This window comes from Chenopodium album, chromosome 11 (genome assembly GCF_948465745.1).
Source record: "Chenopodium album chromosome 11, dcCheAlbu1.1, whole genome shotgun sequence".
NCBI lineage: Eukaryota > Viridiplantae > Streptophyta > Magnoliopsida > Caryophyllales > Amaranthaceae > Chenopodium > Chenopodium album.
In genome coordinates this window covers 11,802,931-11,821,150 of record NC_137844.1, presented here as the reverse complement: position 1 = coordinate 11,821,150, position 18,220 = coordinate 11,802,931, and the positions used below count along the sequence as shown (strand labels likewise).

Here is an 18,220-nt window from a genome sequence, read left to right as displayed (position 1 = left end):
TTTCTTGTCCTCCTGCAATCTGATAAAAGGTAGGCGTAAATCTTATGGCTGAATTGCATTCTTGGACAATTATTTGTCCCTAATTAATGATGGAATTTCACTTGCATGGAATAGTCCTTTCTCACACTAATCCAATAAATGGACAAATATATGCATTAGAACTGTATGTACTTGTGAAAAAAGGTAAAACGAAAAGAATCATGTATGAGTCAAAGGTTATTTATCAATGATGTCGTTATAATAAGTATGTTGGTACTTGGTAGTATGTTAGGGGGAGGCGACACGTCAGCGTTGTTAAAAAAAAAAAAGAGAGTTGAGCGGGAGAGTTGAGTGGTAAAACGTTTGCGAGATTCCCGCCTAAGAAGAGAGTAGCGGTAAAGGAGTTGTGGATGAAATTATGATCCCATTTTGTTAAAAAATATTACTTCTTCTAGCAAGGTATTGTTTTGTAGTTTTAGAAACAATTTCTATTGTAATGGCAAACGAAGTTCAAGAAATTCGTTGAATTGAAATTGAAGTAAGAAGGTTGAAACTTTTCTGGGCGGCATTGGAGATAAGTTATAAAGCAATTGATCAGGTTTAAATTGTATAATTGAAATTTTTTCTCATGATTTAATATAGCTATATTGAGTAAATTAGGAATATATTATATTTGATGAAAAGGTTTTTACAAAGAAATATAATTGATTTGAAGTTGTAAGGGTTGAAGAAGATATGTTTTTAGTTTTGAAATGAATTTGCAATCCATGGTTTTAGTTTTAATGTAGTATGTCGATGCACTTGTGTGGGAAGTTAATGGTTTATAGTTAATAATGTACAAGTATAATGTAGTTTTTTCTTGAGTTTTGAAAATTATAAGCCATATTAGTGAGATATGAATTTTTTTAGTATCAATATAATTACTATGGTATAATTAAGTTTTAAGTGTTTTGTGATAATTGCAAAGCATTTTTACCTTAATGGAAAATATGTTTAAAGCCAATTTGTATTGAAAATGACCGTGCATTATTATTATATTGATCTAAATGAATTTGTAATGGAGAGTAAGGAGGGAAAGCAAAGGGGAGATCTTCAAATAGCATATACCCCATAAGTTGTAATGGAGTGTGAGGAGGAGAGGGAGAGGGAGAGGGGTCGGTTGTTGATGGAGATGGGTCAATAGGGGTGGGGGGTATTGAGCGGCGGCTCAGGTGAGGGAGAAAGGATGCCACATGAAGGGGATGGTTGAATTGGCTGGTGGAGGAGGAGGTGGTGGTTTTTTAATATTACTTTTTTATTTATAAATAAATTTAATTGTTAAATAATTAATTAAGTTAGAGGGTAATTAAGAAATGGGGGAAATTAGATGGTAATTAAGTGAATTAATATAGGTTCTTGGCTTCGACAAAAAATTTAAAGTCAAGTTTTAAGCACAGACCCTTCTATACCCCGCGCAAGTTAATTCCACTTTGAAGGAGGGGTGGAAGAGATTCGAACCAGTGACCTCTACGTCACGTTGGCTCCGATGGTTGAGGCCTAGGAATATGTTTTATATACTATCAATTTGATTGGACTAAAATTTATTAGAAGCTATTAAAGTCAATAAATATGATAAAATCTTATCTGAATATATTAGACCTAAAACTTATTTAATAAAGGTGAACAAAATGCAACGTAAATTGGTAAATTACTTTAATAAATCATAATTGTCCAATAATCAATTCTACTTTACATGGTTTCAAAAAAAAAAAAAAAAAAAAAAAAAAAAAAAAAAAAATCTACTTTACATTGTAATTATTGCCTCGATTTTCGTGCTCAAAATCTTCTCAATTTGTGTGCAAAGAAAATTGCTCAGATTTTTGGGGTCATTTTAGGTCTTAAGATTCAACGTTAGAGAAATAACTAGCTTAAATCCCGTGCAATGCATAGTTTTACCAAAGTTTATACTCCTTCCATTTTTAAGCGATAATCCTATATAATATATCTTTCATTTGCTAATCTAATTTGATAAGAACTTAATTTTTCAGATCTACTCAGATCTAATTGTCTAGTTTGACCGAACATTGACCTTATATGTACACTAATGACTAAGCTAGGTAATTTCATTATCTTTAATATATGAGATTTAAGTGGGGGTATACACCCTTCATTTTTGTAAGTATTACATGTAACATCCCCGATTTACTAACTAATAATGAACAATAAATATAGGAAAAATAGACAACCTTTAAATAAAATTGCGGAAGCATACACCTAAATCGGAGGTATCACCGCCACACTCAACAACCTGTCAAGTGTTAAGGCTTACAAAATCCAAATAATTACAACTCAATAAACTAGGTGAGCTATTTATACAACTTTATAGACTCATTATAGCATACTAATCGAAACACTTGAGCTCCTTTAGCTACGATCACTTGCTTAACCTGCTTAAAAAATCTTGACTGTACACCATTAAGGACAAATTCCAAAATAGATCGTCACAGGACCACCATAAGAAAAAGACATAGCCGCAAACACAAGTAGCATAACAAACAGATAAACACACACGTCAGCAAAAAGCTGAGTAATCACACATATCAGAATACAGAGAAAAATAATAAAATAATTAACATTACTAGCTCGCTGAAACAATGTAGTTCAAACTACATTACACATTGTACTCTGAAAATAACCTTTATCAACTTAACCTCGAATAATAATACGAACCTTTACTCAACTTATCTGTCCTATAAATGTGTCACGCTCTTTGTTTTATACCTAGCCTTGGACATGGGTAATTCGAATAACAAACCAACAAGTATAAAAACTCGAATACTCTCAATAACAAGAAAAATACCTTAAACCAGACCACATATGGGTCAATTCCCAGTGTAGGGGACCATAGAAAAATAAATAATAAAGATTGTACCTCATTCTTAACTCATGATTATCATCTCCTTACCAACATGCCAAGGACCAAGTTCTATAACGCCGAGCCTCAAACCAAGAATAAAATAATAATTCTCAACTTTTGGATCTCCTACTTCGATCAAATAATCATTCACATGATAATAAATAATATCTCAATATTGCCACAAGTTCCCAATTTATATATGACGACATATTCAATTCATAAATATCTCAACTCTTATAGGGCTAATACTAGTACCCAAAATTAATTAGCTCACACCCAAAAATAATACTCTGCATTAATAATCCTAAAACCTCATGAACAATATTCCTTATAGCAATAACATTAAAACCCTACCATAATAATATAATCAATCCATATACAACAAAATAACACAAAGGAATGATAATACAAGAGTTTCACATCATACTACACATATAATAAAATCTGATCATAAACATGAAGATAGAATAATAAACAACACTATAAAACTTAATCATAAATTTAACAAACAACTCCAAAGGTCTGTGCGATTACCTTTCGATAGTAATTAGGCAAGAATTAAGCAAGATAATCCACCTTCACCTTTAGCAAACAATTCACGTACATGACTTGTAAGTTTAGAGAAAGTAATTGGTTTGATCATAATGTTATCATGGAGATTATAAAGATTAACTGCACATATGGGGTTGCTACAATAAACCCACGGATAAAATGTAAAGAGAAAGGAGTTTGAATATGAAAACGGCTGCACAAAATTATGTAGGTATAAACAACTTAATAGGGTTAAAATAATTTATATTATGCTTAAAAAAAAAAAATTGAAGTCCTATTTAAAATAAAATGGGATACAAAAATTATATCATTTACGTACAAATTATTCTTAATAAATTTCCAAAACTTATTTTATTTGTAAAATGTACGGATATTACATTACATTTTGACTGACACATACATTTAGGTAAATTAATTGAATTGAACTTAATATAAAAATATGTAAGTAGGATAGGGAGTATTAAATAATTATAAGATAGGTATCATAGGATAAAATCTATATGATAGGTATCATAGAATGAATTTTATAAAGTATAGTTAGTGGAGATATATTCAATTGTTACGAGGAAAGAGAAAAATAATAATAAAAATAAAAAAGAAGTATGAGTGAGAAAAAACTTGTCCGGACCTATTTCACAATAATATTATTGTGGACTAAAGTCCATACATGCGCAACAGACGTACTGTTGAACATAGTACTTGACCCTAATTTTAACATGATAACCTTTATTAAAACTTATGTGACTTTATATTATTGTGAACATAAAATATGCACGTGTAAGCCGACGTTATGTTGGACATAATTTTTCTATTTTAATATGGTGACCTTTATTATTCATAATGACTTATATACATACATATATTAAGGGTATGTTCTGATTGACTGAATTGAGCTGAACTGAATTGAAAATAATCTGAAGAGATCAGGCCCAAAAACTTTCATTAAAATACATTAACCTCTTATGACCTTTGTAATAACACGATGAAATTAAATTTATTCTAATAAAATACTACCTCCGTGTCATATTAGTTGCAACTTTGAAATATTTTATAGGAAAAATTGACGGGAATAATCCTAACTTTTGATTATTTTTTAATAATTCGAACTTTAATATTAATTTGCTTCTAATGATCCCAACCGGTCACCTAACTTGTTATAACAAGTTAGATGACACGTGTTGGCAACTAATTGGTCAAAAAATAAAAATTAAAAAAAGTTAAGATTTTTTTTTAAGAAAAAATAATTTATTAATTATGATTTTTAAAAAATATTAATTAAATAATTAAAAAAAAAACCACCCAGCAGCCCCAACCACCATCTCCGCCACTCACCCCGCTAGCCCGACCCCCCACCTCCAACTCCGGCGACGCCGAGACCCTTTCCTCCCACGCCGACACCGCGCCACCCTTCTCTCTGAACCACCTACCCTCTCCATCCTCACGAAATCCTTTAAAACCAACGTCCAACTATCGATTCAGCTGCCGCTACCCTTCTCCCCTCCCTCGCTTCCCTTCCAAGCGCCACCCAACGTCGGTTTTTTCCATGGCAACTTGTTCTCTACCTTGGCTCTTCCGACCACGCCGTTGATTCTGCTTTAGCCACTATTCTAGGACGCCACCTTGGTTACGGTGGTTGTGGTAGGGTTGGGTATTGGGTCGGGGAGTAGGGTGGTGGGGGTGGATGGGTCGGTGTTGGTGGGTGGAGGGTGGAGTTGGTGTTGGTGTTGGTGGAATGGTGGTTGCGTGGTTTGTACTTTGCAACATCAAATTGCTTTTTTTTTTTATAATTATTTAGAGTTAATTAATTAATTAAGTGTTAATTATTTAGTGTTAACTCAATAGGTTACCGGTCACCCGGGACCATTTAAAGCAAATATATATCAAAGTTCGGATTATTTAAAAATATTTGAAAGTTGGGATTATTTTGGGCTAATTGAGAAAAGTTGGGATTATTCCCATTAATTTTTCCTATTTTATATCCACAAATAATAATTCAAAGTTGCAATTAATGCGAAACAAAGGTAGTAACTTTTATTATAACATAGTAACCTTTCTTTCTATTTATAAAATGGTTATAGTGTCTTTAATATTAGTGATCCACAATAAACTAATGCGAACCAGGTACTTTTAATAATTTGTAGTATAAGTGAAGATAGTAAGCTAAGGGATAAAAATTATAAAATATTTATTTGAGTGGGGATAGTGTGTAACACCCTAGAAATTCCTTTATTTTAAAATACCTATTTTGCTCTGTTTAAAACTCAAAATAGGAAAATCTAAGACATTACCGCCACCGTGAAAACGGCTAAGACAACTATCAAAGACACACAGCGGAAGACTATCCTTAAAAACGTTCAAAACGACTCAACTTAAAAGTCAACCAACGAAAGTAAAGTCAAATCAAAGTAAAATAAAGTCAACCTAGAACTTGGAACCATTGTAGGCCCTTAACAAAACCGTACCAATTCAAAACTTTTGCATTAGTCTCACAAACATAATATAATAAAATAATGAAAGCAATAAGCACATCATAGACTTATGGAAACTAGTATGATTCGCTCTTCACTCATGCCCATCATGAATATGCTTCATCACCTGAAAAGCTTCTCTTTACTTGTTTCCACTACTCTCCATTAAAAATGGTTCATCATAGGGCCAAGGTAAAGACAAGGCCAACAAACACACAAACACACAATCAGCAAAGCTGAGTACATAAGCGTAATTAAACACACTAACATGCTTTCACCTATCAACACACAACTTACCTCGTTGCACTTTTTTACAAGCACACAACATACAACAAGACTTCTCAACTAAGTAACTAAATAATTAACTTAGTATTGATTACGCATCGAACGAGTTTCCCCCCTAACCTGCCTCAATAAAGGGAAACTAACACGGGAGCTAACCGTGCCAGTATAAAATAACCACTCGTAAGTGGCGGAATTCCTGCGCATAATAATAAAAGGAAAATACAGCGTCCTGTACTCCCATTAGAAGTTATGGTTTAATATAAAACCCCATAACTCCCCCCATATGTTAATACTCAAGGTATATACGTTCCAAGAGTTTTGGTGCGTATTCTCTTTCACTTTACGTTATTTACATATTATTAAACTTGATGATGACTCTCAAACCATAACAAAAATCAAACATTACAATTATCCAAACAATTAAACATTCCAATTTAATTCTTGAATAATTAGTGACCACATAAGATTTAATGTTGAACCCTTTTTAAATCTACCTCGGTGTCAAAGATACCTTAAACGTGTAATGCGCCACAATTCTTATCCCTCGGTGTTAGAAACACCTTAAGTGCATTAATGCACCGACATATAATTTATTCGTCGTATACATAGACACTTACATTGCTCCTTTCTCATGCTTATACACCAATAAAAATTATATGAATCATAATAAAATTCCTTTTTAATATTCCAAACCAAATTAAACAATTAGTTTAATTAAACATGCTCTCTATCATGCCAATAATAAAAGTGTGGTTCATATATAACATGCCCAAAATAATTATTTCCATTCAATAATCTCACAAATAAATCATGCTTCATAATTCAATCACCAATATCAACCAATTCACAATTTCCAATCATAATCTAGCATGATACTACTTAGGATTAAATAATCAAGCCTAGCATATTACTACATCATAAAAAATATGCTAAGTACGCGAACGTACCTCGTATACGATCTTAAAATCGCCACTACTAAAAGAAATCGTTCACTTCAAAGTCTCCTACAAACCAAAATCATAATATGACATTAAAATCTACTCCACACAAATTTCCAGTAATATATACTCTTATTAAAACACTCATAATTTAATTAAAACAAACTGAAAATTAATTTAAAACCTCATACTTTAATCCCAATTAATGAGTAGTCAAAATTCCTTCAAGAAACTTAATTTTTAGCATATTAACAAAAATTCCAGCAATATTAATTCATGAAAACTTGCTGTAATTATACTTTAAAACCCTTAAATTAAAGGTTTAAACCACCTTAAATCATATTCCTTCAATAATCAATTATTTATAAATCTAGGGTTTCAAAAATTAGGGCTTTTTAATTAAATTTAAAATCTGAAAATTAATTCACATCATATGTAAAATCAATCATCATAAAACCATCACAAAACTCATAATTTTTAATTAGATCTAGGATTAAACAAAAGAAAAATAAAAATATAAAAAAAAGAATAATTTTTTTTTCGAAAGGGGGAGGCCGGACAGCAGCTACGGCACCACAGCCAGCTGTTGCCGTGCTGCTGGTGGCGTCGTCGCTGGTGCCGGCTGCTACTGGTGGTGGCTGGGTGGTAGTGGCCGGCGGTGGTGAATGCCAAAAAGGGGAAAGGGAAAAAGAAAGAAAAAAAAAGAAATAAAGGAGAAGGGAGAGAAAGTTTATCTTGGGTATTCTCTACTCTGGGTAAATTAAAGTTTGAATATTTATACCCCTTTCTCTAGAAACCCTTCTTACCTAAACTTTTCTTTTTTTTAAATCTTTCTTAATCCCTTTCCTAATAAAACTTTACTAAAATAAAACTTTCCTAAATTAAATCCCAACTTAATAAAATAATTAATTAAATAAAACTTTCCTTTTATAAAACATTTCCAAACTTATTTAAAATAAATAATTAAAATGTCATAAATAATTCATTTTAAATTATTTAAATACCCCAAAAAATACTTATTTAAAATAAAATACGTATAAAAATACGGGGTATTACATAGTGAGAGAGTAAAACAACAAAAAAATAGTGATCTAAGTCTTTATTTTTACTAAAATAGGAAGTGTTGCGATTATTATGAAATAGATGTAAAAGGAAAGTATTGCGATCATTACTACGAAATGGAGGGAATATTTCATAGTAAGGTCATGTTTAGTTCATTTTATTTTTATTTATTTCAAATAAGATTGCTAAAGTTATATTTATTGAGCATGATTCATGATTTTATCCTCACCCATTTAATATTGGAGTTGAGTCAAAAAAGTTTATTTATTTACTCACACACATAAGTTGAGGTCGAGTCAAAGAACTTAGTTTATTGCTCACTCACATAAGTTGAAATTGAATCAAGCAAGTTATTAGTGCATTATATGCACCAAGATAGTAATCGTGCAATTTTGTGCACAAAACTAGGCAAGGAACCTTAATTAAAATAAATTGTATGTGCTCACTAACTAATTCAAGAATGAAATGGAAGTATGTATTGATTGTTGTTATGTTTATTCTTGATTGATTGGTTGAAGTCATACGCACCAAAACTCTTGGAACGTATATATCTTGAGTATGAACATATGGGGAGGAGTTATGGAGTTTATATTTAATCATAGTTTCTATAGGGGTACAGGACGCTGTACATTCTTTTATTATTAATGCGATGGAATTCCGTCACTATATTTAATCATAGTATGTGCCAATTGGGATAGCTCCCTGATTTGGAAGCTCCATTTTTAATGGGTTATTTTAAGGAAGGAAACGCGTTCGATGCGTAATCCAAAGCTATTATTTAATAATTAAGTCAAAGGTAAGTTGACTTGTGCTGTATGGCAAGCATGTTTTATTTATTTATTTATTTATTTATTGTCTGTTGCTAGGATATTCATGTTAGTGTGTTTATTCCTATTGGTGCATATGTACTCAGCTTTTGCTGATTCGTACTTTGTTTTTTGTGTTTGGCTTTTCTTTGGATTGACCCTACTATGACCCATTTTATATGGAGAGTAGTGAGGTTGAAATACAGAGAAGTACAAGTAGAAGGAGCATATCAAGCATGATGGGGTTGAGCGAAGAGAGATATATGTTTCTTTGCTTATTATTTATTGAATTATTTATGTAATTGTTGACACAAACATTTATTATTGTTTATGTTTTAGTTTGGTTTTAAAAAGGGCCTTTAATAATGGTTTCAATTTATTGGTTTGATGTAAGTTGGTTTGAAGTTTGAATTTCTTTTAATAAACTTTATTTTATTTGAGTTTTTGAAAGTTAGTCTTCCGCTGTGTGACTTTGAAAATAGCCTTAGCCATCATCACGGTGGCGGTAATACTTTGGATATTTCCTAAAATGAGTTTTATTTCGAGTAAGAGAGTATTTTAAAAGAAGGGAATTTCCAGGGTATTACAGCCTCCGTCAGCGCTTCTTAAAGAGTGAATTAGATTCTCTTCTGGACGAGGTCAAACTGAGTTAACTAGTCTTTCAGACCCTTGAATAAGTCTGTATAAGAAACATCGTCAAACAGCCCTTGGATCTGGATTCTCACCAAATTGAACTGTCTGACGTATGAATGGAGCCCCTCCTGTCTCCTTGTTGTACAGTGCCCAAGTCAAGGCTTGTCTTTTTGGCGGGTATGTTCATGGAGAAGTTAGAGGCGAACAAGAACGCAAGCGTCCTAAAATTTGATGCACCCAGCCGGCAAATTGCCGAACCACTACTGGGAAATGCCCTTCGGCGTGGCTTGGAAACACTTGCACCATGCGGCATCATCTAACCCTTGCAGGTACATGAGGTGGGTGTATGCCAACACGTGGTCTTCTGGGTTGGTGGTACCATCATAAGTACCCACCATGACATTTTTAACCTTAGTCGACTGTGTTGCCTTGGTTATCTCCTTAGAGAACGCAAAAGGTTGTTCTCCAAGTTTTAGCAAACGGAGTTGCCAGTCCAGTGGCTGGACGTTATATGCCGCCTAACCCCCGAAGAGGGCAGGCTGCCGTAAGGCTGGGAAAACGGCTTGTATGGCTGTTGGGGCACATACTGGATCGAGCCTATCATATGAGGACCTGTATGGACGAACGGGTAGCCTGACAAGTTCTCCTGTACATATTAAGAATACCTCATTTGAATTTGTCTGGAAATGTCGATGTTGAAGCAGAGTCAGACATTTGCTGGTTCTTATTTTTCTTGATGATGAATCAAGTATCAGAGCCAGTCTTCTTACTGCCATCCGACTGAGTATGCCAGATGACCTTCCTCTTTTCCTATATTGGGAATTGGAACTTTGACCAATCAATAAAAGGCCGACCCCCTCCTTTATATTGGGATGCGAAGTGGGTGGCCTGTCTCTTACTGACTCAGCCTTCTCAGAGTAAGAGGGCTTCCTGGCTGACTAACCCTTGATGGGGCCAATCGTCCTCTTGGAGATCAGGTCCTTCATCTCTCCCTTGAAACTCGTGAGTAGTATGTCCTACCGCCTGGGGCTGGCCGGATTTCTTACTCGGATCTACTTGATCATCACCTCGTTCCTTGTTACCCTTGGAACGGACATTCCTGGTAATGAGGGGTCCATCTGCGGCCATATATGTTTTGACCTCTGGATCAGAATCTGTATCGTGGTCTGAATAGACCTCAGCCGTAGGCTGCTTCTCTATAGGAGGCGGTACAATCTCTTAAGAAACCATCTTCGAGGTACTCGCACCCCATACGACGCCAAATGTTTTGAGGTTTTTTGTTTCCTGCGAGAAAGTTACGTCACCAAGACTGGATTCCCTTTGCATGTACCTGCAAAATAACGAATCTCTGGTTGGTAGGAGTTCCACCTCCGACGATCAAGTTAGAACCGGTCGAAGTAAGGTAAAAAGTTCGAAAAATAAAAGTAAATCTTCTCGAATTCCGAGATTAGGTGTTTTCACTGATGTGAGAGAATTGATTGAATGTAATAAATAAACGTGCCCCTAAAATGGGATAAATCTCTCCATTTATAGAGTCATTGGAAAATGTGCCCTTATCTAGGTTATTATGACCTATACTTTGTGGGATGCACCGCTTTGCGACTTCCTTGGGAATTGGGCCTTGAAGGCCGTCTTTTTCCATGCTGATTGAGAAGGCCACGTGTCAGCTGGTGATTGGTCTTGTTTGGACCTCTCTTGGGATGACACGTGTCACCTTCTTATTGGGTCATATGGCCTGGGTATTTTTACCCAAATTAGATCCTGTTTATGTGCAAACGAATATGATTCGTGAAATTCCGCAATATAGTACCTAAATCCCTACATGGTAGTCTTCCATGCATCGGGAATCCTATCGTGAACTCCTACGCCTTAAGCGGCTCACAAAATGAAAAGTGAAATTTCGCGCCTCGGGAATCATACTAAAACAGATTTTTGCGGCTCAGGACAATGTTTCAAACCTCTGTCGTACCTTGAGAATTTAGCAAAAGTTTACAATTTGCCGCACCTCGGGAAAATTTCCTGATGACGAAAGATTACAAGTCTTTACAACTCGAGAAACCTGCAATGTGAATGTATGAATAGTAATCCTTTGCTCCTTAAGATGATAATTGAGTGTTGAATGGTTGATTTCCACGCCTCAGAAGATTAATTAATTCCTGCAAAGAAAAGATAAAAGTGTCTTCGTCGATTATATTGCCTCCAAAGAGAAGGGATATGAACGTTTGATTGTCTTCGAACAAAAGTGATAATATTGTTCGATTGTCTCCGAACATAAGTTGTGAGGTGTTCGATTGTCCCCGAATAGAGGTGATAGATGCTTGTTGATGAAGATGATGATGATAATGCCTTCAAGTGAAGTGTGTTTGACTATATAGACAATGGTTGATGTACCTAAGACCTTGAAAAAAAGAGTTTTGCCGAGGGACTTGTATGGACTATGATTAACTCAAGACTTGGCTGACCGACTAGGCCATATTGTACTTGACAAGAGTGACTTGAAATGACCTTTGCATTATTGTGTGTACAATATGAAAGTGTACGTGCTTGTGTGGAAGTAAGAACAAAAAACAAACGAAAACGCAAAAAAATTTCGTCATTGTTGTTACAAGTGGAGGGTACAAACTCTCTTACCGAAAAAGAAAAATGTGAAAAACAGAAGTGTTGGAGCAGGGCTCCGAAAGACTATAAAAAAGTAGGAAAAGTTTTTTTACTTCCTTTTTTTTTTGGTGAGAGAGAGGAGCAGGGCTCCGAAAACAAAACAAACCCCAAAAATTAAAACCAAAACGAAACCAAACAAAAGCAAAAATAAAAACTAAAACAAAACATATAAGACTCCACGACATCAACTTCAAGCCCTATGAGAAGGGACAAGTCTCGCCCGAGCCACTCCACTCAAATCCTCCAATAAAATAGCACGAAGATCCCGTGGGACCGTTGAAAAGATCACCAACTTTTGATTAGAGTAGACACCATAGTTAGCCAACCAATCCGCTGCTTGGTTAGCTTCTCTATAGCAGTGTTCCACCAACACATCCCAACCCTGTCTCGAGATAAGTGACTGACATATATGGATGATATGAATATAAGGAGAGTGAGGAAGCACATCCTCCAACAACATCCTCTAACTACCTCGGAGTCAACCGAAAGCTGAATTTTGCGGTGACCCCCATTCCAAGCTATAGCAAGTCCACGAAGCACTCTAATCAGCTCTGCTTTGGTATTAGTACAAACGCCGCAACGGGTGGCAAAAACTTCAAAAACTGTACCATTGTGATCTTTTATGAGGCCCCCTGCACCAGCTTTTCCTGGGTTACCTTTGGCTGCCCCGTCAGTATTCAACCGCACCCACCCCACATTCGGGTAATCCCATCTAATAAGCCTCTCAACTCTTGGCTTCATGTTGCTTCCCATGGTAGAAATAGGTCTTTCAAAAGCCCTTCTCAAACCACCAACCTGAGTCAAAATGAAAGCTATTTGGTCTATTGGGTTACTTGCCTCATCCGCAAAACATCTTGCGTTCCTCCACTTCCACAACCACCAAACCGTTGTAGCAAACACCATTGCCTTATGCTCAGAGAAGCCTTCACCATGCGCATTAATATTTCGTAGAAGCCACTCACTATAAGGCTGACTATCATTCAAATCGCTCATGTTCCAGCCTAATTTATACAAGACTATTCTAGCAACCGCACAACTACGCAAGATATGGCTTGTATTTTCCTCATTAGCCCCACACACTTGACATCTTGGATCAATGGTGATTTTGCGAATAAATCTATTCACATTTTTCATTAAACGATCCTCAAAAAGAAAAAGATTAAAGATAAGGAAATCTCTAGCTTTTTTTTAATCTCTCGAAAAGAAAATAAAAGAAAAAAAGTAAAGTTCTTTAAATTTTACCCATTGCAAATTAATAACAAATCTTAAGAGTGGTGATAGTATATATTTTATTTTACAAACATAATTATTAATTGATCATTAATACATAAATAACAAACTGAAATAACTTAAATATCATCTTACTAATGAAACTACATAATGTACAATGATGTTTGACAAATCTTATTTCTACAATATATACTGATGTTATATAAATTATGGTGCCTTACATCAAAATATCCTTAATCATATACATCTTATATGGGGAAATACTAGTTCATCAGCTAGATTGACATATTTAGTACATCAGGGGGTGTTTTCATCTTTTCACATATTAAGTATAGGGCAAATATGTAATTACACATAGATGATGTACAAATGTTAAATTCTAGTTGATTTTCTTGACTAATGGCTTCGTTAGTCAAAGCATTTCATCACCGTTTATTTCACTTTCCCAATATGAAAGCCCTAATTCATTTTTACTGCGACTTCATCTTCTCCAACCTGTGGTGTTGAATTTTTGTTATTGAATTTTACTGCAACATCATCTTCTCCAACCTTCTGGTATTGAATTTATTTTTATTCCACGACTATTTATGATGTAATGGTATTCTCCGAGCTGATTTAGTCACGACTCGTCTTCGAATTGTAACCTTCTCCGATTTCGTTACCATATTCCCACTGAGTAGAACATCGTCGTCAATTGAATTGAGACGTCTTCTTATCACCTTTGGTACATAGCTTGCTAGCGGCATGGAATCACTGTAAGTTAGTTGTTTTTTATTCTATATATCAGCGAGTTTATATGCTTACTTACGATGATTGTGGCTGCTAAGTTATGATGATTGTGGTTATACATGTCTAATTTCATATGCCTGTACTTGAATTGCGTCCATATGTGGTATAAAAGCAGGCATTGATGCTCTACTTGTTAATCAGTGTATCTTTGTTTGTGGAATTTTCAAATTTATTGTTGACATTGTTTGCAATTTGCTTCGTATGTCATTGTGATGCTGTACTTGTTAATCAGTGTATCTTTTTTTGTGGAATTTTCAAATTTATTGTTGACATTGTTTGCAATTTGCTTCGTATGTCATTGTGTGTGATTAACATTGTTTACAATCTAGTTAGTGTTCACAATTTGCACGATTATTAGACATTCTAATCTTGATATTGTACAAAAGTGAACGAATAATTTGAATATTGTTCACAACTGATTGATTTGCGTGCATATGTGGAATTAATGGACGCATTGTTGCGGATGCTTGATTATTGTTTAGTATAATCTTCAAACTGTTCATGATTATTTACAAATGTATTATAAAACCCAAATGGTTATCTTTTTTGGTTGGACTGTATTGAAGAAAAAAGAGTAATTTTTGCCCGTCGGATGGAAGACCTCAACTGTAGTATACCGGCGGTGTTCAAGGTAAACTTTGGTGCTGTTGAATACATTGAACACTTTATTATTAACTATCGTTTCCAAGATTCATTATTAATTGTAAATTAATTGGATTAGTAGGACGACAAATTAAGTATCGGCGGGCAAGTCAAAACAAAAGGTGAAGTGCTAAAGCAGTACTTTCTTGTTCGGTCGAAGGCAAATCATAACTTAAAGTTATTTGCCTCTGAATATGTCAATGAGGCTGTGGTATTATCATGTTGCATCTTTTTGTCCAATGTTTCAGCCTCCAAATCTAAATTGTCAGGTCGAGAGCTTTGGTATAATATGTCAAACTTTTGACTCCCGTCGTAGACGTTGGGTATATGAAATGGGTTTTGGTGGGTTGTTACATTTGTCTGGTGATATGCACCTCCCAAGGCAGCTTGGTTATTGGTTAATGACCCGAATTGATCCGTACAATAAGATGGTTATTACGCCTGATGGTAGGTTTTTAAGGTTATCTAGAAATCAAGTGCATTGGGTTCTTGGCATTCCAAATGGATCAAAGGCTGTTCCAACCTATAAAACATTGAATATGGTGCAGCGGGATAAGGCTAAAGAAATAATTTCAAGGTATGGTCAAACACGCAAGTCCATCTCCAACAATGGAGACTCAAGGGTATATGAGTCTGTTGGAATTCCTGTGTATCTACAGTTACCGGAGAGGTTAGAGTGCCATTGGGAAGCACATGAGGAGGAAGAATTCAAGACACTTTTCCTAATGCTGTCTTTGGAGATGGTTTTGTGTCCAACATTGTCCCCTAGGTTGGCGTCGGATTTAGTGACAGCTCTCACTTGTGCTATGGATGCTTCCGAATACAATTGGTGTACGTTGGTGCTTACAAAGCTTCTTGGAAGTGTCCGCTCATTCGGTCGTAGGTTTTATTCCAAAGGACATGCTGGTGGATGTGGAGGCTGCACATTATTTGCCCTGGTATATAATAGTGACCAATATTATTTAAAAAAACTTGTTATTAGTAGTTGGGGATACATTACTATTATTTTGTTGAAATAGATTTTCTATCTAGACTGACTCGATAGAGAGGCGGTAGATTGGGGTGTGTTCCCTAGGCTGAAGGTGTGGAACATAAAATAAATTGTTCTTGCAAGTAAGGAAGACAGGATCATGGCAGGGGGTGATTACGGAAAGACAGGGGTAAGTAAAGAATTATTTTTGTTTACTGGACAGGTGACTTACTGATTATAAATATATTAATAAAATCATATCTTTTGTTATTGTTTTCTAGACTCTGGACGTTGCATATAGGGAGGTTCACCCACGGCAGGCAAGAGATACCAACGAACCTACAAAGGTACACCAGTCCTTCCACCAATTTTGGGTGGTTGACTCTTTGCGAAATAAATGTATACTCTATCAGTTCTATGGTCTAGTGTTGTGGCAGGTTGAGCTTCATGATGATATGGATTGTTTGGCACCAAAACGAAGGCATGGCGCATCCCGTACAAAGTTTCCTCATAACAGAGATGAGGACTCCTCCGCGGATGGGAATCCTGACAATGTTTATTTACCTCCAACAATAATCCAAACAACACCATATAGTTATGTTGCTTCACATGAGAGGAGTTTTTAGAAGCTTTGTGCAGGTAAAATTAATAAACTAACTGAAATCTATTTCATATGTATCCTCAGTTATGTACTAATGTTGTTTTTCATATTGTGTATTCCCAGCTGTGTTTCCAAAGATGCTATGTCACTTTTAAGAAGGATGACATCTTTGTTAATGACTAGTTGGAGTAGTTGCACTAGGTTTAGTGGATGTCCATTACTAGTATCATGTCCCTTTCTGAATGTAGTCGTGGATTTGTCCATATGTTGCAAATTTATTACATATTGGGTAACTATATTGTTTGTGTAAGGTGAGATTCTATCGTTTTGTGGTGGAGGATACGATCTGCGACAGTTTTTAATGCCTACAGTTGTCAATTTTGCGAAAAAGCAATCGTGTTGTGTTTTGCTAGTGGTATCTGAGGTGAGTCTTGTTTCAAAGTGTTGGGGAACGTTTCTCCATTTATTTGTTTTCTTAAGCCAAGATTTATTATTTCCAGGTTTACGTTCCTTTTGTCACCGGCCCTAATCCTATTCTTTTTCGCATATGCATTGCTGTTAAATCGAACTTGCCTTCGGGAATGATTTTACTTCACGGTGATTCAGTAGCACCAACCATCAATATTGATAATAGACCGGTAAGGACGTCAACTCTTGAGCGGGTATTACTATCTCCCACAGATAACAGTAACAACAGTAAACCGTTTATGTTGTGGTACACAGATGATAAACTCGGATTAAGTGCATGATGAAATCTTCAAATGCTGCATGAAGGGTTTATGTGATTCCAAGCTATCAAGGAACATGTTGTTGGTGGACAAGAGTCATGAATGAGTTTCAAAATTTCATCACTTTATCATTGTTGGGCCCGGATCCATTCAACACGTAAAGGCCTAAGCCCAAATTCATTTGATTTATGTACTATGGCCCATTTACTTATAAACCATTTACCCTTTAATTGTATTATGAAGCCCAACTGAAGAATAAATACATGTACTGGGTTGAACTGCGTATTCAGGCCGAAATCTTTAATACTTCTTACATTTGAGGTCCACAATATGTAAACAAAGTCCAACACAACACCCTAACGTGCATTCTAACTTAGTCATCATATGCCCAACATCAGTAACAAGTGGTCATGTTACAAAATGGGCTAAACATACAAAAGTGCAATCTATAGAAGTTGGCCAAATATACAAATGGGCCAAAGATACATATGCCAGCTACAGCAAACATTTGGATTACATATAAACGCAAAATTAATTTAACAACTGAAAAAAAAATAAAAAAATTACATATTAGGATTACAGAGTTTCCACTTCTTGGAGTTGCTAAGACTTTCCGTTAACCCGTAGCAGTCCTGTTTGTTGAAAACAAGGACAGCGATACCCCCGTCAATGACGGTATTAGAAGAACCATACTCAGCATATGGGTGAATGTAGTGGCAAATCAAGCGCGCCATGTGTATTGACACCCTTGTTTCAGTTAAGATTATTACATCTGGCATATTCATTTCAAAAATACTACGTAGTTCTAGGAAAAACGTCTTCCTTCCCATGCTCTTACTGATGTGGATTAAACCACGGAAAGGGATACTAGCAATTAGGGTCAAACCTAATTCAAAATATTTTGATCTTTTCAACTAAAACAAGAAGAAAAGCAACGTAAATTTTGATATTTTCAAAGAAAAGCAACGTTTTGAAATCAATTC

General features: G+C 35.2%; 1 protein-coding gene across 3 annotated transcripts; it reads left to right on the top strand.

The window, feature by feature from the left end:
• The first annotated feature begins 14,544 nt into the window (after window positions 1-14,544).
• LOC145568575 (uncharacterized) lies at window positions 14,545-17,552 on the top strand. 3 transcript variants are annotated; one of them, XM_081628007.1, is made up of 7 exons: window positions 14,545-16,098; window positions 16,190-16,255; window positions 16,346-16,547; window positions 16,633-16,711; window positions 16,821-16,933; window positions 17,010-17,147; window positions 17,233-17,552. In XM_081628007.1, exons 1-3 carry the CDS (start codon window positions 16,069-16,071, stop codon window positions 16,532-16,534), a joined length of 285 nt encoding a protein of 94 aa, XP_081484133.1. In that variant the 5' UTR covers window positions 14,545-16,068; the 3' UTR covers window positions 16,535-16,547; window positions 16,633-16,711; window positions 16,821-16,933; window positions 17,010-17,147; window positions 17,233-17,552. The 3 variants fall into 3 exon arrangements, with proteins under 3 accessions (XP_081484133.1, XP_081484131.1, XP_081484132.1); XM_081628005.1 differs by having other exon boundaries at window positions 14,545-15,876; window positions 15,971-16,098; window positions 16,346-16,933; XM_081628006.1 differs by having other exon boundaries at window positions 14,545-15,876; window positions 15,958-16,098; window positions 16,346-16,933.
• The last annotated feature ends 668 nt before the right edge of the window (window positions 17,553-18,220 follow it).